Here is a 26,026-nt window from a genome sequence, read left to right on the forward strand (position 1 = left end):
TGTGCACTCAGCTACCAGCAACCAGTGAGCGAGGCTGCTCCTGTGCTGAAGCCCTTTGCGAGGTCGGGGGAAGAGAAGGGGACCATGGAGCAGCATAATCACAAAGGGCCAGAGGGCACAGTGAAGGCCCCAGGTTGGTGCTGCCAGGCAGTGAGGGCTCATGTTGCCACCTTCTGGAAGCATGTTGCCACCCGCAACCTCCCTGGACCCAGGCTGAGCGGGTGCACAGAACTGTCATTCAGGCCCTGCAGTGCCACAGCCCAGCTCCTGCCCAGCCCTGTCCAGGAGAGAGCAGGCTGCACTTGCCTGTGCCAGGGGTGCACAAGGACGAGGGTGGCGCTTTGTACCCGGTGGGAGCTGTCCGGTCATCAGTCAGAGCTACCAGAACCCTGCAGGGAAGGGCAGGAAGGTAGCATCCAGCCCTGGGGTCCCTGTACCTGCCCCTGAATGATGCAGGAGCCCAGTCACACCTGGGAGCGACAGCTGTTTGGGGCTCTCAAGGGCCTCATGCTTCAGGTCCTCAGCTGGCAGGGAGCCAGCAGGGGCTGTGAGCAGCTGTGCTCTTAAAGCGCCAGGCTGCTCCTTGAAGCTTTCGAATTCTTCCCACAGCCCTGGAATACATCACCTAGGTAACCAGTCTTAACCAGCCAGCCTGCCTTCACCCCAGCAGAGCATTTACAGGCAGAATCCTTGCAGGGAGAACAGCAGCGGTTTCCACCACGTAAGTGATTTCTGACTCCTTCCTAGCAGGCCGGCGGGGCTGGCAGGAATGGTCCCTGCAGAGCCGGGGCGCTGTGTCGGTTGCATGTTAATTACATAGATGGGGACTGGCATGGTACCCCGGCGGCTTTCTCTGTCCTTTGCCTTTGCATCTAGCCGGAGGAGACAGGAGTGGTGTATGGCTGGGTTTCAGGGCTGGGAGGGAGGCAGTGTAGATCCAGGCAGCAGCCCGGGCAGCATAGGCTCAGGGCTGGGAAATGATGATGACACATCCAAGGGTTCGGTAGGTGAAGTTTGGAGGAACTGCAGCACCATTGCCTCGCAAGGATTGAAGGGAATTGCCTTTCTCCAAAAGCAAGCTGCTTTTGCAACAACACACGGGAACATAAGCAGGTTTGGAAATAGCCCACAGCAGAATATTTGCTCTTTCTTTCTACTGTACTGGCTGGTGTTTTCAAGTGCCACTCCATGGGATTATAAACATGCTCTGTCAAACTTCTCTGTGCATGGGTGTCCTACACACTGTGCTCTCAGCCTCCGCCCTTGCAGAGCTCAGAGACACAAAGAGCTGGGGATGCTGGAAATTGATCAAATGAACCTGGATTTTCTTTCTCAGTGGCAGTCCACACTGAGACACTGTCTGGCTGGTATTTCTGCTATCCATGGCAGACTGCATCTCTGAGCAGCAGCCACTTTGCTACAGACAATGAAATTGATGCTATTTGCCCCTTCTTAGCCAAAGGTTCAACCCCTCCCCCATTTAATGGTTCTGGGATGCAGGACTGCGGCATGCGCTGGTGTGTGTGGCTCACTCAGGCTCTGTACGCCTAGCTGATGAAATGCAGCATGCCGACATGGGCTTTGTGTGTTTGCGCAGGAAAAGGCATTCACTTCGCTCGACTTCTACCTCTTCCCCTCTGCAATAACAACCACTGGTGCTCTGTCCCCCCACCAGAACGGCTAAGGCTAGAGAGCATTTTCATCACTTCATGTCGTTATCAGCAAACCGTGATTCCTATTTTTAGGTGCTCTGCTTCCCTGCCCCTCCTTTCACTAGTGTGGTGGGTCTCAGAAATAATCCAAGCCTCGTTTGCGTCATGGGCGTGGGGCTGGGCCTTACTCACACAGCTGATGTAGGACGTTCTGCTGAAGCAGCAGATCTAGCTTGTTTCCACCCAGTCACTCACAAAGGAGTCAGTATGAGAGGTGTCGAGCCCAGGCTGCCAGCCCAAAGCAAGGTTGCCAGGAACTCTATCTCTGTTCTGTTCCTTCACAGCCATCGTATTAGGTTTGGACAAGTGCTTTGGTCGCATCAACTGGGAAAAAACAAGCAAGCATTGTGCAGCCAACATTATCGCAGGTGCATGGAACTCTAGCATTATAACCGCTGCTCTCGGGATCCCCCAGCAGTCGTGTTCTGTGCCCATTCTCACTGGCTCAGCATTGGAAGTAGGCTAGTGTTTCCCATGTGTTTTAGAGAGCGCTGCCTGTATGTCTTCCAGAGGACAGATGTCACATACAGATGGATACAAACTTTTAATGTATTCATGAGATTTTGGAAAATCCTTTGGCCTGGCCGGAGGCTCCATGATCCAGGGTATGTTGGATAACGGTGCATCACTGCTCACCTCTGAGCGGCCCGCGCTGGCTGGCCAATCAGATACCTGAACACGCCAGGCCCCCTGTCACCTGGAAGCCACCACAGCCAGCATTATTCACAAGCATGTTCTATGCACAGTGACTGATGCCTGTCGTGATGGAAAGGATGCCCATAGGCCAGGCCTTTCCTGCTGGGACAGTTAGGGAGCAGACTTGCCTGATGCCAAAGCAACTGATCACGCTGGGCTCCTTTCTAAGGAAAATTACTATTGGATCAATTTCATCCCAGGTGTAACTCCTTTGAAACCCACCTGTGGCTTTCCCCAGGGAGAAGGGCTTGTAGAATAGCCAAGGATATCAGCCAGGGCAGCTTTGAATTGGCTGGAAAGCATGGCAGTGCCCTAGAGAATGCCAGTTTCCCAGGGCATGTCCTCCTCTGCTCTCCCTTCCGGGGGGTTCCCAGCCTGTTGCAATCAGCTCCCCGCACTGCTGCCTTACTAATGTTGCAAGTGAGCCTTAACTGGCAAAAACCAGCAGTGGTGTGGCATTTTATCTGTAACTGTACCCCTGCCTGGCCACTGTCACCTTTGCTCGCCACTCACGTCCCCTTGCCTGGGTGAAAACTCTGCTGCCCTGACCCATGGACTTTGCTGCTGCTGAGCACCTGCCCCCCGAGAATCCGGTTGTGCTAGCTGAGCGGACGAGAGATATGACGGGAAGCAAGTAGTCTATATAAGACCACACAGCTTACACGCTACAGCCAGGGTTCCCAATCCTGCCTCTGTCGCTCACTCTGGCTTTGGCTAGATCACTGACTGCCCTCAGTTGCTCATATATAAATGAATATGCAGGGCAGGATTTCCAATTAGGTACAGTAGGCCCATGCCTTGGGGTGCCAGCATTCTAAGGGGCGCCTAAAAGTTAAAAGTGGGTTAAAAGTTAAAAAGTGACTACATACAGTTCCCTTGCGGGCAGGTGGCCTCCTGGCATGGGCCAACTTTCTAATTGCACAAAACCAAACACCCCCGCCCCACCCTCACCCCTTCCCTGAGGCCCTTCCCCTGCCCCGCCCCTTCTCCAAGGCCCCACCCCTGCTCATTCCATTCCCCCCTCCCTCTGTCACTCTGCCCCATCCTCACTCACTTTCACCGGGCTGGGGCAGGGAGTTGGGAGGCAAGAGGGGTGAGGACACCGGCTGGGAGTGCAGCTCTGGGGTGAGACCAGGGATGTGGGGTTTGGGGTGCAGGACGGGGCTCTGGGCTGGGACAAGGGGTTTGGGTGTGTTGGGGGGTGAGGGCTCCTGCTTGGGGTGTGGGCTCTGGGGTGGGACTGGGGATGAGGGGTTTGGAGTGCAGGAGGGGGCTCAGGGCTGAGGCAGAGTGTTGGGATGTTGGGGGGATGAAGGCTCTGGGAGGGAGTTTAGGTGTGGAAGGGGACTCCAGGCTGGGTCAGGGTGTTGGGGTATGGGACAGGGTGCGAGGTGCAAGGTCCCAGCAGTGCTTACTGCGGCTCCCAGGAAGCGGCAGCCAGGTCCTTGCAGCTCCTAGGCAGATGCGCTGCCAGGCGGCTCTCCATGGTGCTCGCTACCCTTGCCCCCACCAGTGGGAGCTGTGGAGCCAGCACTAGGGGTGGGGGCAGCGGTCAAAGCCTCCCTAGATGCCCAGGCACATAGTGGCCACAGGGATCTGGAGGCCACTGCCAGAAGCAGTGCAGAGCCAGGGCAGGTAGGAAGCCCGCCTTAGCCTTGGTCCCTGCTGTGCTGCTGACCAGACTTTTAATGGCCCGGAGCCTGCCTCCAGGGTCCCTTTTCGACTAGGCATTCCAGTTGAAAACTGGACACCTGGAAACTCTATGTCCGCCCAGCATTTGGGGCTGGAACAAGGTAAGTGTCTGAGCCAGCCCACCTGGGCGTGCTGTGAGCCACGGCCGGGTGGGGTGGCTGCTGAAGGTGTAGGGAGCATTACAGCACCTTCCCAATCTCGACCGTCCCACTGCCTCCGCCCTGTGCCGGGAAGGGATGTGGCCGGAACACCATTCACTTGCATGGGCAGAGTTGGGACACAGCTGCTGTGCCAGGCTGCAGGAGGGACAGAAGACACCCGAGGACCACTCATTATGGGGAGAGGTACAGTCTCCGCCCCTTGCACCTCACCTGGGCTGAGTGAGCTGTGCTCCAACTCGGGCTGGGAGTGCTGTGCATGGTGGAGGGTCTCGTGCCTTCCCAGGTTGGCTGTGTTTATATTTCTTTTCCTTTCATTTTTTATGGAAGACACAAAAGTCAGCTGTAGGCAGGGGGGAGCTGAAGATGCTGTGCCTAGGGGTACATAAGGTGTAAATCCAGCCCTGCCATTATGGTACATAGCTGGCTAATAGATTGGGCCAGCTGACTTGGGCAAAGGGGCTGTTTAATTGTGGTGTAGATGTTCCAGCTAGGGCTGCAGCCTGAACTCCAGGACCCTCCCACCTGGCAGGGTCCTAGAGCCTGGATTCTAGTCTGAGCCCAAACATCTACACTGCAATTGAACAGCCCCTTAGCCCGAGTCAACTGGCACAGGCCAGCCACGGGTTGTTAATTGCAATGTAGATGTACCTTGGGGGCCAAATTCCCAAAGGTCATTTGGGCACCTGAAGATGAAGACAGGCACCGAAACACCTGTAAAAATCGGTCCCTGGGAGCCTGCCCAGTGGTTCTGCCAGAAGTGACGGGAAAACCCACCTGGACCCTCAGACCAACTCTACTCACTGCAAACACAGAGGCTGATCCTCAGAAGTTGGAAAACACCATCGCTCCATTGAAATCAATGGGCTGTGGACATTTCAGCAGCTGAGGACTTGGCCCATGGTTTATAACTGATCATTGGGACTAGCTATAATAATAAACAAGGCAGGTCCCAACAGTTCTTTCTCAGAGTCAAATCAGCACCTGAATTTCTCCCAGGTTTAGCCCAGCAATGACAGGTACTGGAGAGTTCACTGACTCAGTGAACCAGAGCCCATTTCTGTCCTGACTAATGCTCTGGGGAGCCCCACTGAAGTCAGAAGTGGGTGGCTGGGATTTTGCTTTCAGTTTCACAGGGGTAAACCCAGAATAGTTCTACTGGGTTCTCCTCCTGAAAGAAATGCTCTAACTCAACCACAAGATAGAGGCTGGATGCAGGAATCACTGGGTGACATTCTCTGGCCTGTGCTATGCAGGAGCCCATACAACATGACCATAAGGCTTGCTGCTGGCCTTAAATCTGCAACTTCAGTGGAGTTATTCCAGATTTGCACTAGAGAGCAAAATCTAGTGGGATGTGCATGGAGAGAAAGCATACAGCAGTGCATGCGAGTGGATGCACCCAAACTCGCTTTGAAACGGAAGGGGTGATTTCCCAATTGTACATAGCTGCTTCTCTTTGGGAGTGCTAATGAGGGGGATGAGCCATGTTTGTTGGAAATGTCAGCCAACCGTAGTCAGAGGGTGGTTGCTTGGGGGGATGCAGGGACTGCACCGCCTTGTATGGTTGATAAGGAAATCAGTCTGTCCTCTCTGGCTGGGGAGGGCCAGCCACACAGGGAAGCATCATTAACAGATTGCCCTGCTCTGCACGAACAGATTAATACACCAAGATTTAGAGGTGATCGATGGGAGCCTAATGAAGTACTTTGAGTATGAGCATGGGCACCATACAGTTAGCCCCAGTGAATGGGGAGTTGCTGCTGGAATCTTTGTAATGAGCTGTGATTTTAGCATTGGTGCCCCACGTCTGGAAACCCCAGGGAGGGAACTGCCTGGCTGTTACTTCCTTGGTGGCACTGAATGTTTTCAATCAATAATTGCGATCATCTTTAAACATAGCTCTCTGGCCTTAGTTACATATGAATCCTTCCTGATTCCCCCCAGGAGCTGGTTGCTAAAAGAGCAAGGGATGGTCACACTCATATCCTGAGACACAGGAGTGACGGGTGGAATGCATTTCAGTGGTACCGTATTCAAAGTGTGCTGGGTGCTGCACAGATTAGCGTGGTGCGCCCACTGCCAGACAGCCAGTGTGCGCCCACTGGCCCTCTCCGGGGGTGCCAATGGAGGAGCCCCACAGGCATCAGTGGGGTGAATGCTACACATATGTGCAGAACTGAGCCCTTGGTCATGGTCTGCCACTTACGTCTGTGCCCCCGCTGATCGGGCTGGATTCTTGCAGGCAACCCATTGCCTCAGGACTCTGGAACCTGCCCTAGGTGCCCGATTGTCTCCAGGGGCCCAGCGGCCGGGTGTCCCGTCCCCTCATCATGCCATGGCACTGGCAGTTGGCTGGTGGATCCCAGGTCTAAGCCTATAGCTGGCCTCTTCAGCGAAGTGTTCTCAGTGGTGACGGTTGCTTCCCTGTGGCACTGTGCAGTCCCCCCCACCCCAGGGATCTCTGCACAGCTCACCCCTGTTGAGTGGGGGTGGGCATGCACGAGAGCCTGAGCACAGAGGAGTAGCCTTGCAGAGGGGCTTTCGTGTGGGCCTTGGCCTAGTTGCCTCGTTTCTGGATAGTTCTTAGTAGGTTTTGTATCTGTGCCTGGACCTTTGCCTGGGCATAGCTGAGATCAGTCCAGACAAATGAATACATAAAGAAGATCAAATGGTGCTAAGACCTCCCACAGCAGCCACTGCACTCACTGGCCAGCACCGCACTATGTGACACCGTGCAGGCCTGGCTAATGCTTGTTACACGTACAGAATATTCTATTATTAGGAGCAAGGCTCTGTGTTCTCCTTCACCTTCCTGCACAGTCCTTGGGCTCAGTGGGACAGGTGAAATCAGAATCCAGCCCCATTCAAATGCTTTTAAGACAGAACTCTGCCCGACTTCCAGTGCTCACAGTGGAGATCCATGAGCACAGGGGAAGCAGGGTCTCAGCACTGATTTGTGCTGTGAGGGGCTGAGGGCAGAATGTACCCACATGTCGAAGCCCTGCCCTCCAGGCGCTCCTGTCTGGGTTATCCAGCAGCAGCAGAAGGCTGCCATCACTGCTAGTGCAGCTGACTAGGAAGCCAGCTCTAAGCAGGAAGGAAGGGGTGAGTGCCCCACAGGTTATGCAGTATCTTCATCAGGATCACCAGCAGGCAGCCTGAGAGTGGCTCCTGCAGTGTGCCAGCCCGCCCCCCAGTGCTGGCACAGAGCTGGCTCTCACTGCCAGGAGCCAGGTCCGGGTGACTTTGTTTAAATGCGTTTGATAAATGCAGAGCATTGATCTGAACCGGATTTGCCTCCCGCTGCATTCGGACCACAGCCTGCTGCAGGGAGCTGGGAAAGCAGAGCTGTTCTCCACATGGGCTCAGGCTCAGTGGCTGAAGCCAAGGTTCATTTCAAGAAGGTTTTTCCGGGGCAGCCTGGGAACACAATGTAGTAAAACCGCATCCCATGGGCAAGTTAGTGAGAGGAAGCTCAGGGAGGTGTCCTTAGAACAGTAAAAATCTACACAATCATCATTTCAGTGGTGTCACCCTCTGCAGTGTGGCAGGGGAAACTCGCTCCTTCCCCCCAGACCTTCTGGCTCCCAGTGCCAGGTCCTCCAGTTGGTGGAAATGTTGACAATACAATGTCATTGGAAATGGGTCCAGCTGGGTAATATTTGAAAGCCCTTTCTCCCACGAACACAGTGGTACCAAACATGACATCCTAGAACAATTATGTAGATTGCATTTGAGAAAATGTTTAAAATCAACATTTATTTAATCATGCTTTAACACAGGGATGTGTTGCTTCTCAAAAAAAGACACTGTTCTTTGGTAATCCTTGAGTAATTAGCCTTGACGTGTAGGACTGAAAATGTGTGTTCATCAAAGTCATCATCAGTGTTGTGTTGTCTCTGTCTAGGACACCACTGCTAGACACTCATACTGGTCCTCATCTGAGCCGAACTTGTATATTTCCATGCAAGGCAGGCTGCAGGTCAAACATTTGTAGGGTCATGAGCATCTGGTCTTTGCGCATGAGCATTTGATTAGCTGAAGGATTGATCTGGAAACCACCATATTTCACACATAACTGATGTGATCAGTCCATCCTCCAAGCACCATCCATGTCCAGTAGGGAAGGGTAGTTTGGTTGCACTCAGTCATCCCAGAGCCATTCCACTGCTTGATAATTTGCCCTCTTGAGAGCAGGTATAAATGCACCCTTTGTCTGTGGCAATTCTTGTCCATTTGTTTGTTTCTTGGAAAACATCCACCAGTGTAGCTTTGCAAGTGTCATACTGTTGATCTTCAAATGGTAAACTTGCCATAAGAACACCTGCAGTGCATTTATGATCTCATCCGTGCCTGTCCTTTCCATGCACCTTCAGAGCAAGGAGAGAGACTTTGGAGGTTGAATCAAATGCCTTTCAGTAAGATAATTTGGTCTTTCCAGCCAGCCTTCCAGTGGTGTGACATCCTGAAAGAACATGGGGACCTGGCAGTGCAGTGGCTTTTAATGTCCTCAGCGATAGGAACACATCTCGGAGGGATATACAGCAATTCTGTTCCCCAGCAATAGGCACAAAAGCAGAATCGTGCAGAAGTCTTGGATAGCATCTCACAGAGAACTCTAGAAAAACCTGTGTCTTGTGCAAAAATCCGGAGGTTAGTAGCTCCTCTCTGTGTGCACTGATAGCATGCAAATAATTTTAGTGTCTGCCTCCTCATGGGAACTACGGAGAAACTCCACTGAACAGTATATGGCAGCAGTTTCATTATAGATGCCTTCAGGCTTTTGTGGAGGAAACAGGTGTTCTCAAAATTCATGCCACGGGACCTAGTATGAGGCGAGTCTCACCCACAACTGGCACTTGTCCCGGTATCTTCAACTTTTTCCTGACGCTCAATGCTCTTCCTCTCCAACTTTGCCAAATTCAGTTTATAGGTGCATTTCTTATTGCATCTAAGGTGCCACCAAGGGTTGTGTTTAACTAGGTCCTCTGAGATGGTTTTCTCCAAAGGTTCAGCTACTTGTCAGTACTCTTTGTCTCCCTATTGATGCCTGAAAATGATCAAGCGCAAAGTAAAAATAAGGATTTTGCAGTAAATTACTTTGGGACTTTGCATTACAAAATGAATTAATATGTATTAACCATATGCATGCTGTTCGTGGATGGACTCCAGAAATTTCTGGCTGGATGCTGATGTTTTAACCATTTGTCTCATCACAACTCTTGGCACAATAAACAAAGCCAATAATCAATACCACTGAACCGCTTCTTTTTTGCCAATAATGGCAAATCAACTTGAAGAGCTCCTGCCTTCCATTTATGGTAATCTGTAACTTACAAAAATTAATCAGTTCTCATGTTCTGAGCATTCACTTGCTCCAGTCATCCCTGGCCAGTGGAGAGGCCCTTAGTGGCTTACTCAGAGCAGCTTTGCCATCTTAACCAAATCAGTCTGGGTTGAGAGAGAGTGGAAAAGTGGCTTAGAACTGCTCCCCCTCCCCATGCCTTTCTCAGGTCCTGCAGTGAGTGCAGTTTGCCTGCACCCAGCCATTGCCGCTGACCCATTAACCACTGTCTTTTTGCAATTCCTAGCAAATGGGAAAATGGTGCACATTTTTAACAGTGAGGGGAACCCCATTGGAAGAGCTCACCCTGTGACACTGTGGATTCCGCATCACTTGGAGTCTTTCAATCAAGATTGTACATCTCTTTCTAAAAAATATTCTCTAGCTCACCCAGAAGTGAGGGGGTCAGTGCAGGGATTCCGGGGTGAGGTTCTCTGCTCTGTGTTATGCAGGGGCTAGGTGATCTAATGGTCACTTCTGTCCTTAGACGCAATCAAGCTCAGAATTATTCATCGCAAACATATCCTCCCTGTTTTGTTCTCAAACTGTTCATGAGCTGACCCCGATTTCTGAGGGGATGGTCACTCCTCGCAATCCTCTGCCGAAGAGCTGAACTGCACCATTTTCAGAGGGTCTTGAACTGTTCTCTTTGACTCTTTCTCATTTGTTACTCTGGGTGTGGGACTGATTACCTAAGTCACACGGTGGTGTTTCTGCACTTTGGAAACTGTAAACTCATTCGGGGGGAGGGATAGCTCAGGGGTTTGAGCATTGGCCTACTAAACCCAGGGTTGTGAGTTCAATCCTTGAGGGGGCCATTAAGGGAACTGGGGTAAAAATCTGGGGATTGGTCCTGCTTGGAGTAGGGGGTTGGACTAGATGACCTCCTGAGGTCCCTTCCAACCCTAATAGTCTATGATAATGAACAAACTTGGTAGTCTCAGTCACAAAAATGTTTGCTGATCCATTTTTGTCATAGTAGACAAGCTTTAGAAATATATTTAGAAAATGTTAGGACAGTTTGGATCTTTTCCTGATCTCTTTTGCACAAAAAATAGCTTTATATTTCGCTCTATATGAGGACCCCAGATTTTAAAATAGCTGGGTTCCTTCCTTGCTGGTGGACAGAGAACAAGTATGTATTTGCTTTCGAATAGATTTTACATTCTCTTTCCTCTTATCCCATTCCCCCCAAGAAAGTGAGTGGTGGTGGGAGAGGGAGAGTAAGGGTGGCCAGGAATCACTCCCAGCACAAGTACACCAGTTCACACATCAACGCTCTCATTTGCACACACATCTTATCATTCAGAAATGAAAGCTCCTTGCCAAATATCTGTGCAAACAGAATGTTCACAGAAAGCAATCCAAAAGGGGCTGACAATATTCAGAGCAAATCCCTCATGGAACTGAGCAAACAGGTCTGTGACAACCCCGCCCCTCTAGTCAGCCAGCTGGAAGGTATTATCCTTCGGCTTCTTCTAGTGTGGTTTCTGTTGCTGGTTTGATCCTGCAGCCGGCTGCACCTTGTTGTTGAGCAGATGTAGAATCCTCAGGCAGGGGGTAGCTTGCAAAATTGATTTCCTCTGGTTTCGTGTGTGTTCCTTTTTGCATAAAAGCTCTGCAGTCAGTGAGCAGTTCTGCCTTCACTGAGCAAAGACTCCAGGACAGCCTGAGGGACTTGCCTCATGTTTTCTCATTTCAGAGCAATTTTAGATTTGATCTCTGCCTCCCTGTTCATACCTGTCATAACAGGACTAAAAAGCCAGGATCTACTATAAAAGGAGGGAGCTTAGTTCAGTGGTCCTCAACCTTTTCATCTGGTGGGAGCCAGATGAAGGACTGTGGCGGCAGTGGAGCACCCACCAAGATGCTGCCGAATTTCTGCGGCATTTCGGCAGCGACACCTCTCGATGACGTCGCTTGTCGGCAGCAAGTGGCATCATCGAGAGGCGTCGCAGCCAAATTTCTGCTGCGTTTTGGCGGTGACACCTCTCGATGACATCACTTGTCGGCAGCAAGTGGCGTCATCAAGAGCAGTTCTGCCTTCACTGAGCAAAGACTCCTGGACAGCCTGAGGGACTTGCCTCATGTTTTCTCATTTCAGAGCAATTTTAGATTTGGTCTCTGCCCTCCTTGTTCATAACTGTCATAACAGGACTAAAAAGCCAGGATCTACTATAAAAGGAGAGAGCTTACTTCAGTGGTTCTCAACGTTTTCATCTGGTGGGTGCCAGATGAAGGACCGTGGCGGCGGTGGAGCACCTACCAAAATGCAGCTGAATTTCTGCGGCATTTTGGCGGCAACACCTCTCGACAACGTCACTTGTCAGCGGCAAGTGGTGTCATCAAGAGCCGTCGCTGCCGAATTTCGACAGTATTTCGGCGGCGATACCTCTCGATGACATCACTTGCCACTGACAAGTGACAACATCACTTGCCACTGACAACTGACGTCATCGATAGGCATTGCCGTCGAAATGCCGCAGAAATTCGGTGTCATTTTGGCGGATGCTCCACCGCCGGCTAGGACGCGGGCACATTTAGATGGCTTAGTTGCTTGGTTTAAGTTGCTCTCAAATAGACACATATTAACCTTTGGTGCTGAAAGACACGTCTGTGTCCAGAAGACATTTTCTACATCCAAAGGCTGCACCATTTTAACTCAAATGAAGGTTTAAATTGCTGTCTTGAAGCTGGTACGACCATCAGTGCAGACACACTCAGCTCAGAAACAACCAGCTCATATCCATGGAGCTTCACTTGTTCAGTTGGATTTCAGTGTGTCCAGGGATTCATCTGCAGCTGGTCCTGTTCCCATGGCAAGGCTGAGACACTTGCTATCAGTGCAGAGATCAGAGTCCTGCTGTGCAGATTCTTCTCTGTCCCGTTGCCACCTGTCAGTTCTGGGAACAGCTGGAGGCCTTGCAGGCTGGCTGGCTCTCTCTAGTGCAGGTTCTGCTGAGCCTCCAGCTCCGTCTGAGCCTTGCTGCAGGGGTAGCCTTAGCTAAGCCTCTGGGGCAGGCAGCAGCTTCTCTCCTGGAGCTAGGCACTGTTCACGTAGACCCAAATTCATGAACACGTGCTTCAGTCCATCCCTAAAGAACATAACATGTCTGGTTACAGCTAAGCACCTAGTACAATGCTTTGCTGAATCAGGGCCCTGGTCCTGCCCAGATCTAGGGTGACTGGTGCCAAGTAAATAAAAACACCAATGAAAGCTGTGTGGAGTGACAGTACAGGCGGCATCAGGACTTGCCCGCAGCTGAACCCCTAACAGCAGGGAAATCTTGAGGGAAGGAAAAGTCTCCTTCATTCCTTGACAACTTCACATCCACACCCCACTGTCAATGCTGCTCACACCCAACAACACTGTCAGTGTGCTCCCACTCCAGTCACACCCAACCACACTGTCAGTGCTCTCAGACACTCCAGTCACACCCAGCAACATTGTCAGTGCTGCCCACACTCCAGTCACACCTGGCAACACTGTTGGTGCTCTGACACTCCCTTCATGCCCTGACAACACCCTGATAATGCTGTCAGCCCACTCCAACACTCCAGTCACACCCAACAACATGGGCAGGGCACTCTAACAACCCAGTTACGCCCTGACAACACTGTTAGTGCTCTGTAACACTCCATTCACACCCTAACAACACTGTCTGTGCTCTCTGACACTCCAGTCACACCAGACAACACTGTCAGTGCTCTCTGACACTCCAGTAATGCCCCAACAGCACTGTCAGTGTTCTGTGACATTCTGGTCATACTGTTAGTGGTCTGTGATAACTTGGTCACACCCCAAGAATGCTGTCAGTGTTTTCTGATATTCCAGTCACACCACGACAACACTGTCAGTGCTCTGTGACAGTCCAGTCACACCCAGACCATACCGTGAATGCTGCCCATACTCCACTCACACCCAACAACATGGTCAGTGCTCGCTGACACTCCAGTCACACCCCAACAATGCTGAGAGTGCACTTCAACACTTCAGTCTCACCTGGCAACACACATACCCCAACTACACTTTAAGCACTCTCGGACATTCCAGTCACACCCCACAACACTATCAGTGTTCTCTGATGGCATACCCCAATCATACTGTCAGTGCACTTGGACACTGCAATCACACACAGCCCACACTGTCAGTGCTCTCTGACAGTCCAGTCACACCCCCACAAGGCTGTCATTGCACTCGGACAGCCCAGTCACACTCTGAGAACACTGCAGCGTACTCAGACACTCCAACCACACGCAAACCACACTGTCAGTGCACCCGGGCACTCCAGTCACACCCAGACCATACTATCAGTGCTCTCTGAAATGAAAAGCTGAAACTTTTTGTTTAAAAGATATCACACCAAAATGTTCCAACTTTTCCAAAATATATTTTCCTCCATTGTCATTGGGCCAAAAGTATTCATCAAATGGGACCCATATTCACAAATAGTTTAATTTGACCAAAAAATGTATTTTTCAGGAATACTATTCACAGAAAGAAAGAAAGAAAGAAAGAAAGAAAGAAAGAAAGAAAGAAAGAAAGAAAGAACATTCCCCGGCTCTGGATGGCAATTAGGCCTAACTGGTGGATAAAATAATGAGGTACAAGCCAAGGACCTCGGGTTTAGAACCTCAGACTGTAGAGCCTTGGGTAATGAGGGGTCCCGGCTCCCGGTGCCCCTGTCAGTGGCTGGAATCCCAGCTGGTACATACCAGTGCTAGGTCACAGGGAGCACACATCCAGCACTTTCCGACTCTACAGAGGATGTGTGTGTCATAACATTTCTTCCCAGATCTGGACCTTAGCGTCCAAAATATGGGTGTTAGCATGAAAACCTCCAAGCTTAATTACCAGCTTGGACCTCGTAATTCCTGCCACCAGCTAGGAATTATACAGTGCCTAGCTCACTGTGGTCTCCCCAAAACCTTCCCTGGGGGATTCCAAGACTCAGATTCCTTGAGTCTCACAACCAAGGGAAATAAACCATTTCCCTTCCCCCTCCTCCCCTCCAGGTGTTCCCTCCCTGGATTCCTGGAGAGATATACAGAAGCAAGCTCCGTGAATCTAAGCAAAGGGATTCTACCCTCCCTGTTTCAAGTCCTGGAAACACAAGTACCGAGAGAGCTAATCTCCCTTCCCCCTCACCCAGAGGGTATGCAAAGTCAGGCTTAGTAAATCTAACACAAAGAGATTTTCCCCCTGACTTCTTCCTCCCACCAATTCCCTGGTGAGCTGCAGACTCAATTCCCTGGAGTCCCCGCTAAAGAAAAACTCCAACAGGTCTGAAAAAGAAAGCTTTATATAAAAAGAATGAAAAAAGGACATAAAATATCTCTGTATAACGGTGACAATATACAGGGTCAATTGCTTAAGAAAAAAAGTGAATAAACAGCCTTATTCCAAAAGAATACAATTTAACACATTCCAGCAACTACACACATGTAAATACAAAAGAAAACAATATAAACCTATTGTCTTACTATCCTTGTACTTACAGCTTGGAAACAGAAGATTAGAAAGCCAGGAGATAGAAAGATCACTCTCAGAGACGAGAAAAGGAACAGACCAAGAACAAAGGACTCACACCCAAAACTTCCCTCCACCCAGATTTGAAAAAGTCTTGTTTCCTGATTGGTCCTCTGGTCAGGTGTTTGGTTCCCTGTGTTAACCCTTTACAGGTAAAAGAACATTAACCCTTAGCTATCTGTTTATGACACGCCCCCCAAATTGCAGACAGTGGGGAACCTCACTGGCGGCGATTTCCTCCTAGAACTTTAAAATAAACAGATTAATACAACACATGCACCTTTACATATACCACTAAGTATATAACTAACAGACTTTTACATTTTAAGAACACTTTCTAACTACTGGATTCTGGGAAACTCTCACGGGAGAGAGCATCAGCTACTTTGTTAGAAGCTCCTGAAATGTGCTGAATTTCAAAATCAAAATCTTGGAGAGCTAAACTGCAATGAAGAAGTTTCTTGTTGTTCCCCTTGGCAGTATGAAGCCACTTTAGCGCAGCATGGTCAGTTTGTAGCTGGAACCGCCATCCCCAAACATATGGGCGTAGCTTTTCCAGGGCGTACACAATGGCGTAGCATTCCTTTTCACTGACTGACCAGTGACTTTCCCTCTCAGACAGTTTCTTGCTGAGAAACACGACAGGATGGAAGTTGTGATCCGTTGCTTCCTGCATGAGAACTACTCCTATACCACGCTCAGATGCATCCGTGGTTACTAGGAATGGCTTGTCAAAGTCCAGGGCCCTGAGCACAGGGTCAGACATGAGCGTCGCCTTAAGTTGGGTAAAGGCCTTTTGACACTCATCAGTCCACTTAACTGCATTTGGCTGGGTCTTTTTGGTCAGGTCGGTCAGTGGGGCAGCGATTTGGCTGTAGTGTGGTACGAATCGCCTGTAGTACCCAGCCAAGCCTAAGAAGGATTGGACCTGTTTCTTTGACTTTGGGACAGGCCACTTTTGGATAGCATCCACCTTGGCCTGTAGGGGGTTTATGGTTCCTCGACCCACCTGGTGTCCCAGGTAAGTCACTCTGTTTTGGCCTATTTGACACTTTTTGGCCGTAACAGTTAGTCCAGCCTGCCTGATGTGCTCAAAGACCTTTTCCAGGTGTAGTAGGTGTTCGGGCCAGGAGTCTGAAAAAATGGCCACATCATCGAGGTAGGCAACTGCATATTCGCCCGTCCTGCTAGTAGACCATCTACCAGCCTCTCGAAGGTGGCGGGTGCATTTCGCAGCCCAAAAGGAAGGACATTAAATTCATACACCCCCGCATGGGTGACGAATGCTGACCTTTCCTTGGCAGGTTCATCTAGCGGTACTTGCCAGTACCCCTTGGTTAAGTCTATTGTTGAGATGAACTGGGCACGTCCCAACTTCTCCAATAGCTCATCGGTGCATGGCATTGGATAGTTGTCCGGACGAGTTACCGCATTTAACTTACGGTAGTCCACGCAAAAGCATATTTCCCCATCTGGTTTGGGTATCAGAACCACTGGAGATGCCCATGCACTGGTAGATGAGTGGATTATACCCATCTGTAGCATGTTCTGGATCTCCCGTTCTATAGCAGCTTGGGCATGAGGAGACACCCGGTAGGGTGGGGTTCTAATTGGGTGAGCATTACCTGTGTCAATGGAGTGATATGCCTGTTCAGTCCGTCCTGGGGTGGCTGAGAACAATGGGGCGAAGCTAGTGCACAGCTCCTTGATTTGTTGCCACTGCAGACTTTCCAGGGTTGTGGAGAGGTTCACCTCTTCCACGCCACCGTCTTTTTTCCCGTCGTAGAAGACAATTTCAGGCCACTCACCATCATTTCCCTGGACTGTAAACTGACAAACCTGTAAGTCTCTGGAATAGAAAGGCTTGAGAGAATTAACATGGTACACTCTGGGCTTTAGTGAGGAATTGGGAAATGCTATGAGGTAGTTCACAGTTCCCAGGCGCTCTTGGACCGTGAATGGCCCTTCCCATGATGCTTCCATCTTATGGGCCTGTTGCACCTTCAAGACCATAACCTGGTCTCCTACCTTGAAGGAACGTTCTCTGGTATGTTTGTCATACCAGGCCTTTTGCTCTTCCTGAGCATCCTTTAGGTTTTCTTTAGCAAGGGCTAAAGAGTGTCGGAGGGTGTTTTGTAGGTTGCTTACAAAGTCCAGAATGTTAGTCCCTGGAGAAGGCGTAAACCCCTCCCATTGCTGCTTCACCAGCTGTAATGGCCCCTTAACCTCATGGCCATACACAAGTTCAAATGGTGAAAACCCTAAACTCGGATGTGGTACAGCCCTGTAGGCAAACAGCAACTGCTGCAACACTAGGTCCCAATTATTGGAGTGTTCGTTGATGAATTTACGTATCATGGCCCCCAAAGTTCCATTAAACCTTTCCACCAGGCCATTGGTTTGATGGTGGTACGGGGTGGCAACCAAGTGGTTCACCCCATGAGTTCCCCACAGTTTTTGCATGGTCCCTGCCAGGAAATCAGATCCTGAATCTGTAAGGATGTCGGAGGGCCAACCTACCCTGGCAAAAATGTCTGTTAGGGCCTGACACACAGCGTTAGCCCTGGTGTTGCCTAGAGCTACTGCTTCCGGCCATCGGGTAGCAAAGTCCACTAAAGTCAGTACGTACTGCTTTCCTCTGGGCGTCTTTTTTGGGAAAGGACCCAGAATATCCACAGCTACTCGTTGAAATGGGACCTCAATTATGGGGAGTGGCTGGAGAGGGGCCTTGACCTGGTCTTGGGGTTTTCCCACTCTTTGGCATACCTCACAAGACCGGACATACTTGGCAACGTCCTTGCCCATCCCCTCCCAGTGGAAGGACTTCCCCCATCTGTCTTTGGTTCTGTTCACCCCAGCATGGCCACTGGGATGATCATGGGCTAAGCTTAAGAGCTTCCCCCGGTACTTAGTTGGAACCACCAACTGTTTTTGCGGCTGCCATTCTTCCCGGTGTCCACCAGAAAGAATCTCCTTGTATAAAAGTCCTTGGTCTATAACAAACCGGGATCGGTGAGAAGAGCTGAGAGGCGGTGGGGTGCTCCGTGCTGCCGCCCAAGCTTTCTGAAGGCTGTCCTCTGCTTCCTGCTCAGTCTGGAACTGTTCCCTTGAGGCTGGGGTCACCAGTTCTTCCTCAGACTGTGGACTTGGGCTTGGTCCCTCTGGAAGCGATGTAGGTGATAGGGTTGTTTCCGTTGCTGGTGAACCGCTCTCCGCTGGTGCACCAGGGGTTATTTCAGGCTCTGGCTGAGCCTCTTGGGTATGGCTGTCTGCTGCTTCTGCCAGTTCAGGCTTGCTGGCGCCCTCTGGCGTTGAGTTTGAAGATGTGGTTGCAATTGCTGGTGCTGGTTTCTGTTCCAGGTCCGGGCCTGGGACTGGAGGTGCTGTGGCTGTTTCTGTGGTTGGCATGGAATCCGGGTCCACCACCTCTGTCTGGGTCTCTGGTAACACAGACGGGGCCCCTGTGGACGGCTTAGGAACAGGAATGGGTCTGGAAGCTTGCCTGGTTTGGCTATGTGTAACCATTCCCACTCTCTTGGCCCACTTCACCTGGTTGGCCAAGTCTTCCCCCAGTAGCATGGGGATGGAATAATTGTCATAAACTGCAAAAGTCCACATTCCTGACCAGCCTTTGTACTGGACAGGCAATTCAGCTGTAGGCAAGTCTACACCTTGTGACATGAAGGGGTAAATTGTCACTTGGGCCTTTGGGTTGATGAATTTGGGGTCTACGAAGGATTGGTGGATAGCTGACACTTGTGCCCCCATTGTCTCTCCACGCGGTAACCTTCTTTCCGCCCACTCTCAAAATTTCCTTTCGCTCCAAGGGTATTTGAGAGGCATCTGGGCCTGGGGATCTTTTGGGTGATGGTGGCGTAATGAACTGCACTCGGTTGGCGTTCTTTGGGCAGTTGGCCTTTATATGTCCCAGTTCATTACACTTAAAGCATCTTCCATCTGATGGGTCACTGGGCCGAGGTGAGTTACTGGAGACTGGTGAGGTGGAAGAATAGGGAGTCTGTGGCTTTCCTTGGGTTGTAGGTGGGGCCTTTGTCTGCCCTCGGTTGTAGGGTTTATTGTCGGTGTGCCCCCTGGGGTATTCGTTCCCCTTGACAGTAGCTTTCTTGATTTCTGCCACTTCCATCCATCTGGCTCCAATCTCCCCTGCCTCGGTGAGATTTTGGGGTTTTCCATCTTGTATGTACCATGTTATGTCCTCAGGAACACTATCCAAGAACTGTTCCATTTGTATGAGAAGGTGCAGTTCTTCTATGGATTTAACATTGTTTCCTGATATCCAGGCCTCATAATTTTTCCCAACATAGTAGGCGTGTTTGGGAAATGACACATCTGGTTTCCACTTTTGGGTTCTGAAACGCCGACGGGCATGATCAGGGGTTATCCCCATTCTGTATCTGGCCTTGGTTTGAAAAAGTTTATAGTCGTTCATTTTCTCCTTAGGCTTTTCAGCTGCCACCTCTGCTAAAGGTCCACTGAGCTGTGGCCTCAATTCTACCATGTACTGGTCTTCAGAGATGCTGTACCCAATACAGGCTCTTTCAAAATTTTCCAAGAAGGCCTCAGTGTCATCACCTGCCTTGTAGGTGGGAAATTTCTTGGGATGTGGAACCATAATTGGCGAAGGGTTGTTAGGATTGGCTGGAACATGCTGCCTAGCCTGCGCTAACTCCAGTTCATGTTTTCTCTGTTTTTCCCTCTCTTCACTTTCTTTTTGTTGTTTTTCCATTTCTCGGCGGTAGGCTGCCTCTTCTTCTGCTTGTTTTATTTTGTGGGCCATCTCTTCTTCTTGTAGTTTCCTTCTGTGGGCCACCTCTTCTTCTTGTTTTCTTTTGTGGGCTGCCTCTTCTTCTTCTTGCTTCCTTCTGTGGGCCACCTCTTCTTCTTGTTGTTTTCTTTTGTGAGTTGCCTCTTCCTTGGCTAGTTCTGCATTAATTAGTTCCATCCGTCTCCTATGATCATTTTCTTTGTCCATGGCTTGTTGCCATGCTTGCTCCTGTCTCAGGCTTTCCTTGGAACTCATGGTTCCTGCTTTCTTGTGCTGAGGCGCCCTCTGGTGTTTACTGCCTGAAATGTAAGTTCTCTGTTGCCTGCTGGGGTCTGCCTAGCAACAGTGCCTTTTTTTTTCTCTAGCTAATCTTTTAAATGTAAAGTAAACCAGAAAAACCACTTTATTTGCATGTGTATCGTGCTGGGTACTTGACTCTCAATGGGAGTGCTATAGTCTAACAAAAGACCCTATGCCACAGCTTAATGGTTCCTTGCTTAATATGCAAGCCAAAAACTGCAAGAGAGAGCAGAAAAAAAATTCTCTCTGGCTCTGTTTAAAACCAAACCCTCTCTGCTTAAAAGCCCCTAGCAGAGAAAAGAAAAATATAATATTCCTACTGGCTTCTGGATTCTATCTTTATCCCACCTCTCTGCCACCATGTCATAACATTTCTTCCCAGATCTGGACCTTAGCGTCCAAAATATGGGTGTTAGCATGAAAACCTCCAAGCTTAGTTACCAGCTTGGACCTGGTAATTGCTGCCACCAGCTAGAAATTATACAGTGCCTAGCTCACTGTGGTCTCCCCAAAACCTTCCCTGGGGGATTCCAAGACTCAGATTCCTTGAGTCTCACAACCAAGGGGAATAAACCATTTCCCTTCCCCCTCCTCCCCTCCAGGTGTTCCCTCCCTGGGTTCCTGGAGAGATATACAGAAGCAAGCTCCGTGAATCTAAACAAAGGGATTCTACCCTCCCTGTTTCAAGTCCTGGAAACACAAGTACCGAGAGAGCTAATCTCTCTTCCTCCTCACCCAGAGGGTATGCAAAGTCAGGCTTAGTAAATCTAACACAAAGAGATTTTCCCCCTGACTTCTTCCTCCCACCAATTCCCTGGTGAGCTGCAGACTCAATTCCCTGGAGTTCCCACTAAAGAAAAACTCCAACAGGTCTTAAAAAGAAAGCATTATATAAAAAGAATGAAAAAAGGACATAAAATATCTCTGTATAACGGTGACAATATACAGGGTCAATTGCTTAAGAAAAAAAGTGAATAAACAGCCTTATTCCAAAAGAATACAATTTAACACATTCCAGCAACTACACACATGTAAATACAAAAGAAAACAATATAAACCTATTGTCTTACTATCCTTGTACTTACAACTTGGAAACAGAAGATTAGAAAGCCAGGAGATAGAAAGATCACTCTCAGAGACGAGAAAAGGAACAGACCAAGAACAAAGGACTCACACCCAAAACTTCCCTCCACCCAGATTTGAAAAAGTCTTGTTTCCTGATTGGTCCTCTGGTCAGGTGTTTGGTTCCCTGTGTTAACCCTTTTCAGGTAAAAGAACATTAACCCTTAGCTATCTGTTTATGACAGTGTGACTTGTTGGGTTAGGGCTGAGCTTCATGGGTTGAAGTAGTTCTGAGTGCTGGATGTGACCCTGGATGCTAAATAGCCATCCCACCCATGCCCTTGTCCCACCTTCCTGTCTTGCTGTATACTACAGCCAGTCGCCCGGGGTTCGTTATCTAACATCCCATAAGGTCTTATAAGGAATCAGGAGGAAAGAGCATAAACAGATGAATGACTCTGCCTGGCACAAGCCTTCCTCTTTCTCCTAGAGTGGAATCTGATTCTGGACTGACCCTGTGACACTGCCCCAATCACAAAGGAGAAGGAAATGGCAGAAAGACAGGGAGGGCCGCTGGGACCCTGTGTCAGTGGAATGAGAGGGTTGGGGGCCCTGAGCACTGCTCAGGCAGGAGAAATATATGGAAATCGCCTGTCAACAAATCACTGACAATAGCAATTATGACAGAGCTCTGAACTGGAGGCTGTTCTGTGCCCTGACCACCCCCTACCTTGATGTCTTAAGCCCTTCCCAGGGAGAGAAAGTGTTCTTTGGTAGTGAGGGTCTGAGAGTGCATATTAGTAGTTTAAGGATGAACACTTCCCTGGGGACGTTACAATTATTCCCTAAATAAGAATCAGAAACCCTGAGCATTCAGAGCTAATCTTAAATGTGAAAGAATCTCAGAAGATCGGGAAATGTGCGGTGAAAGTGCTCAAACGGCCATAACTGTGCCTTGCACTGGCCTCTGGTCCTCCTTTTTTTGTTCTTTTCTTATTTAAGCACTGACCCTATGACTGATGGTTTGTACTATTGGAGGTGGGGGTGGGCAGCTTTCATTTAGGGCTTTAAGAACTTGTGAACAATGGCAGGCCACAGCCTGAGGCCAGGTGTAGCCTGGAAACTTTTGCCAGTATAGTAATGATGGTCTAGCTAGTTGGTAAAAAGCAACAAAGAGTCCTGTGGCACCTTAAAGACTAACAGATGTATTGGAGCATAAGCTTTCATGGGTGAATGCCCACTTCATCAGACGAATGGTATAGCTACATGGCAATACCCTCTCTAGTGTAGACAAGACCTGAGTTCGGAAAAGTCCGTTTCCAAAAAGACATAGGGGGTGGAGGGTTGGATAATCAGCTGAATACGAGCACAGTCCAATGCTGTGACCAAAAGGGCTAATGCGATCTTTGGATGCAAGAACAGGGGAATCTCAAGTAGGTGTAACAAGGTTATTTTACCTCCATATTTGACACAGGTGCAACTGATGCTGGAATACTGTAACCTGTTCTGGTGTCCACAATTCAAGAAGGATGTTGAAAAGTTGGAGAGGGTTCAGAGAAGAGCCACGAGAATGATTAAAGGATTAAAAAGACTGCCTTATAGTGATAGACTCGGAGCTCAATCTATTTAGCTTAACAAAAAGGTTAGGGGTGATGCAATTACAGTAAGTACCTACATGGGGGACAAATATTAATAATGGACTCCTCAATCTAACAGAGAAAAGTATAACGTGATCCAATGGCTGGAAGTTGGAGCTACACAAATTCAGACTGGAAATAAGGCTTACACAGGGCTGGTGCAACATTTAGGTGACCTAGGCAGTCGGCTAGGGCGCTAGGATTTGGTGGGCTCCATTTTCACCGGCATTTAGGCGGAGGGAGCTGGGGCAAGGGGGTGCATGGAGGGTTGCCTGCAGCAAGTAAGGGGAGAGCAGTCAAGGGAACTCCTCGCCCCAGCTCACCTCTGCCCCACCTCTTCCCCAAGCACGCCATGGCTGCTTCACTTCTCCTGCCTCCCAGGCTTGTGGTGCCTAAGATGATTGGCACCGCAAGCCTGGGAGGCGGGAGAAGTGAAGCAGCCACGGCGTGCTCGGGGAGGAGGCGGGGCAGGGGTGAGCTGGGGCGGGGAGTACCTCAGGGCGTAGGGTGGGGGTGGGGAGCTGCCGCAGGGGGGGATGCCTCAGGGTGGGGGCATGGGCGGGGGAGGGCGCAAGGTGGAAGTTTTGCCTAGGGCACGAAACATCCTTGCACCGGCCCTGGGCGTACATTGTTAACAGTGAGGATAATTAACCATTGAAACAATGTACCAAGGGTCACGGTGGATTCTCCATCACTGGCAATTTTTAAATCAAGATTGGATGTTTTTCTAAAAGATCTGCTCTAGGAATTATTTTGGGGTAGTTCTCTGGCCTGTGTCATGCAGGAGGTCAGACTAGATGGTCACAGTGGTCCCTTATAGCCTTGGAATCTAGGAATAATTGTCCCATGACCCAGCCCCTCCCATCCTCATCTTCTCTTTGACACCTTTTGTCACCATGGCTCTCAGATGTTTGCATCCTAGGGCTGAAAAAGTCAGGTGTTTTGAAAGAGCTCTTTGGGGCTGATCTTCAGTCCCTTTGAGCTGCTCACATTTCTGAATGTCATAAAACCATGCTGAAAATACAGCTGACACTTGCAAAGCACAGTGCCTAAAGTCAGGCTCCGAAGCCCACTGTTGCTTAGACCCATATCTAGCACCTGGGGCCAGATTTTCAGAGTTCAGCATCTAACTCCTATTTAAAGCACCTAAATGGAGCAGACAGATTTTTGAAAGTGACCAACCCTCAGAAGGGTATATGAAGAATAACAGGAGAGGCTGAGCAGCCTGCAAGCCTGGCCTCTGTATTCAAGTGCTGAAGAGCTTGTGCTTACTAGACTTTTGCATATCCCATGAACTGATTGCCAATTATCACAAAATACTTAACATCTCCGTATGGGCTGGTTCTGATATAGGGGCCTGGCACTGCCCTCACAGAACCTGCTAAGCTCCTGCTGAAATCCATGGACTTCCCATCCTGCCAACTTTGGGAATTTTGTCACAAGTCTTGCAGTAGTTGTTGCTTTTCGTAAAGCCCCAGCTCCTGGAGTCAGAGGAATCTCAGCTTTCATTTTAAAAAAAGTTTTAGCCCTTCTGATTGCGGAGGAAAGCATAACCCACGTGTGTCCTAAGGGCAACAAAAACAAACTCAGCATTGACTATTAAACAAAGCTCCTGGTTTTAACCCAGTCTCCTGACTTTGGGACCTGACTGATGGGTTTTGAATACTTGGCCTTGGATACACTGGCACATGCATGCATGAGCCCTCCCTCCAGTCAGGGTGGTTCTGAGCTGTAGTTTGTCTCTGGCTAGTTCAAGAGAACTGGGAGCTGGGCTCAGGCTGTGCTGTGTGTTTTTTTATGGCTTTGAGAGAGATTTTGGGAGGCCCGGGCAGTTGACCAGTAGCACATTCATAATGTTATGGCAGGAATCACCGGAGGTACTGTTACATACAGCCTGCAATGTCCTGTTCGCCTGCCAGCTGTGTTCAGTCTTGGAAGGAAGGCTGTGTAGTCATTCCATCAGTGGTGCAGTTTCTTTGTAGGGGAGCTGTGCAAGCAGCAAGGGGCAGAGGGATTGCTCTGTCCTAATCACTCCGACTAGACCCCTTCCGTTGGCCTCGGTTGGTCCCCAGGCACTGGACGCAGCTAAGGGGCTGGGAAGGGGAGGCTGGCGGTAGGTAGAGTCCTCTTACTGCAGTTTGGATATGCAATAGGATGACTAGATGTCCCGATTTTATAGGGATAGTCCCGATCTTGTGGACTTTGTGGTATATAGGCACCTATTATCCCCCACCCCCGTCCGGATTTTTCACACTTGCGATCTGGTCACCCTAATATGCAAACAGCTGGCAACAGGCATGGTACAAAGTCCCTGATCCACCCAACTCTGAGCCTGGTGGCACTGAGCTGAAATCTGAACATAAGGCCCAGCCTCTCTCTGGGAACACTGCAGGGGAGGGGGTGGCATCTACAGCTGAGAGACCAGCTGGGAGCAGAGGAGTTGAGGGTAAGGGATGGGACGGTTTAATCCATTTCTCAGTGAAGGTAGTTAGAAGGGCTACACAGTGGGATTTCCGGCGGGGAACAGCTTGCACAGCTCCCTTGGATAAGTGAAGGGGCCTTGTCAGCACCTCTCCGGGCAGTCCCAGCCACGGCCATGCCAGCGTGCAGCCAACACCCCAGCAGCCCCGTCTGGGGCTCTGGGACTCAGTTAGCTCAGCACAGAGGGACACTGCAGTGATCACAGCCCGAGAAAACTGGATTCTGGGTAACCCCCTGCTGTCTCTGGAAACCAAGCAACTGTCTGACCTATTGCCTCTCCCTCCCTCTCAGCAGCATTATCTGACCATGGTGAAACTGGGCAACAATCTCCGTGAGAAGCTGGACAAGGAGCAGGGCACCGGCAGTGGTGATGACAGCTTTGACAACATCCCTTTGATAACGCCGCTGGATGTCAACCAGCTACAGCAGCCCTTCCCTGACAAGGTAATACCAGCAGTGCCCCTCGGTGGCCAACACCAAGTGCAAATCCCCTCTGCCTCTGCTGGCCCCCTCACCCTGTCTGATGGCGCAGCAGTGGTGCTTTGCTGCCACATTTGCCCCTCAGGAGCTATTAACTACTTTCCGGGTCTCCCAGGACCCTGTGCGGTCTGTGAAACCAGCAGCC

General features: G+C 50.0%; 1 protein-coding gene across 2 annotated transcripts in view; it reads left to right on the forward strand.

Annotated features, from left to right (window-relative positions):
* Window positions 1-457: 457 nt before the first annotated feature.
* Window positions 458-26,026, forward strand: part of CALY (calcyon neuron specific vesicular protein) — a 40,070-nt gene continuing 14,501 nt past the window's right edge. Inside the window, exons 1-2 of one of the 2 annotated variants that reach the window (XM_050960353.1) lie at window positions 458-721; window positions 25,696-25,845. In XM_050960353.1, coding sequence (XP_050816310.1) covers window positions 25,708-25,845 — 138 coding nt within the window. In that variant the 5' untranslated portion in view covers window positions 458-721; window positions 25,696-25,707. Of the gene's footprint in view, window positions 722-25,692; window positions 25,846-26,026 lie in introns of both variants that reach the window. The other variant, XM_050960352.1, reaches the window with a different exon arrangement.

The sequence above is a fragment of the Gopherus flavomarginatus genome, chromosome 6 (genome assembly GCF_025201925.1).
Source record: "Gopherus flavomarginatus isolate rGopFla2 chromosome 6, rGopFla2.mat.asm, whole genome shotgun sequence".
Classification (NCBI taxonomy): Eukaryota; Metazoa; Chordata; order Testudines; family Testudinidae; genus Gopherus; species Gopherus flavomarginatus.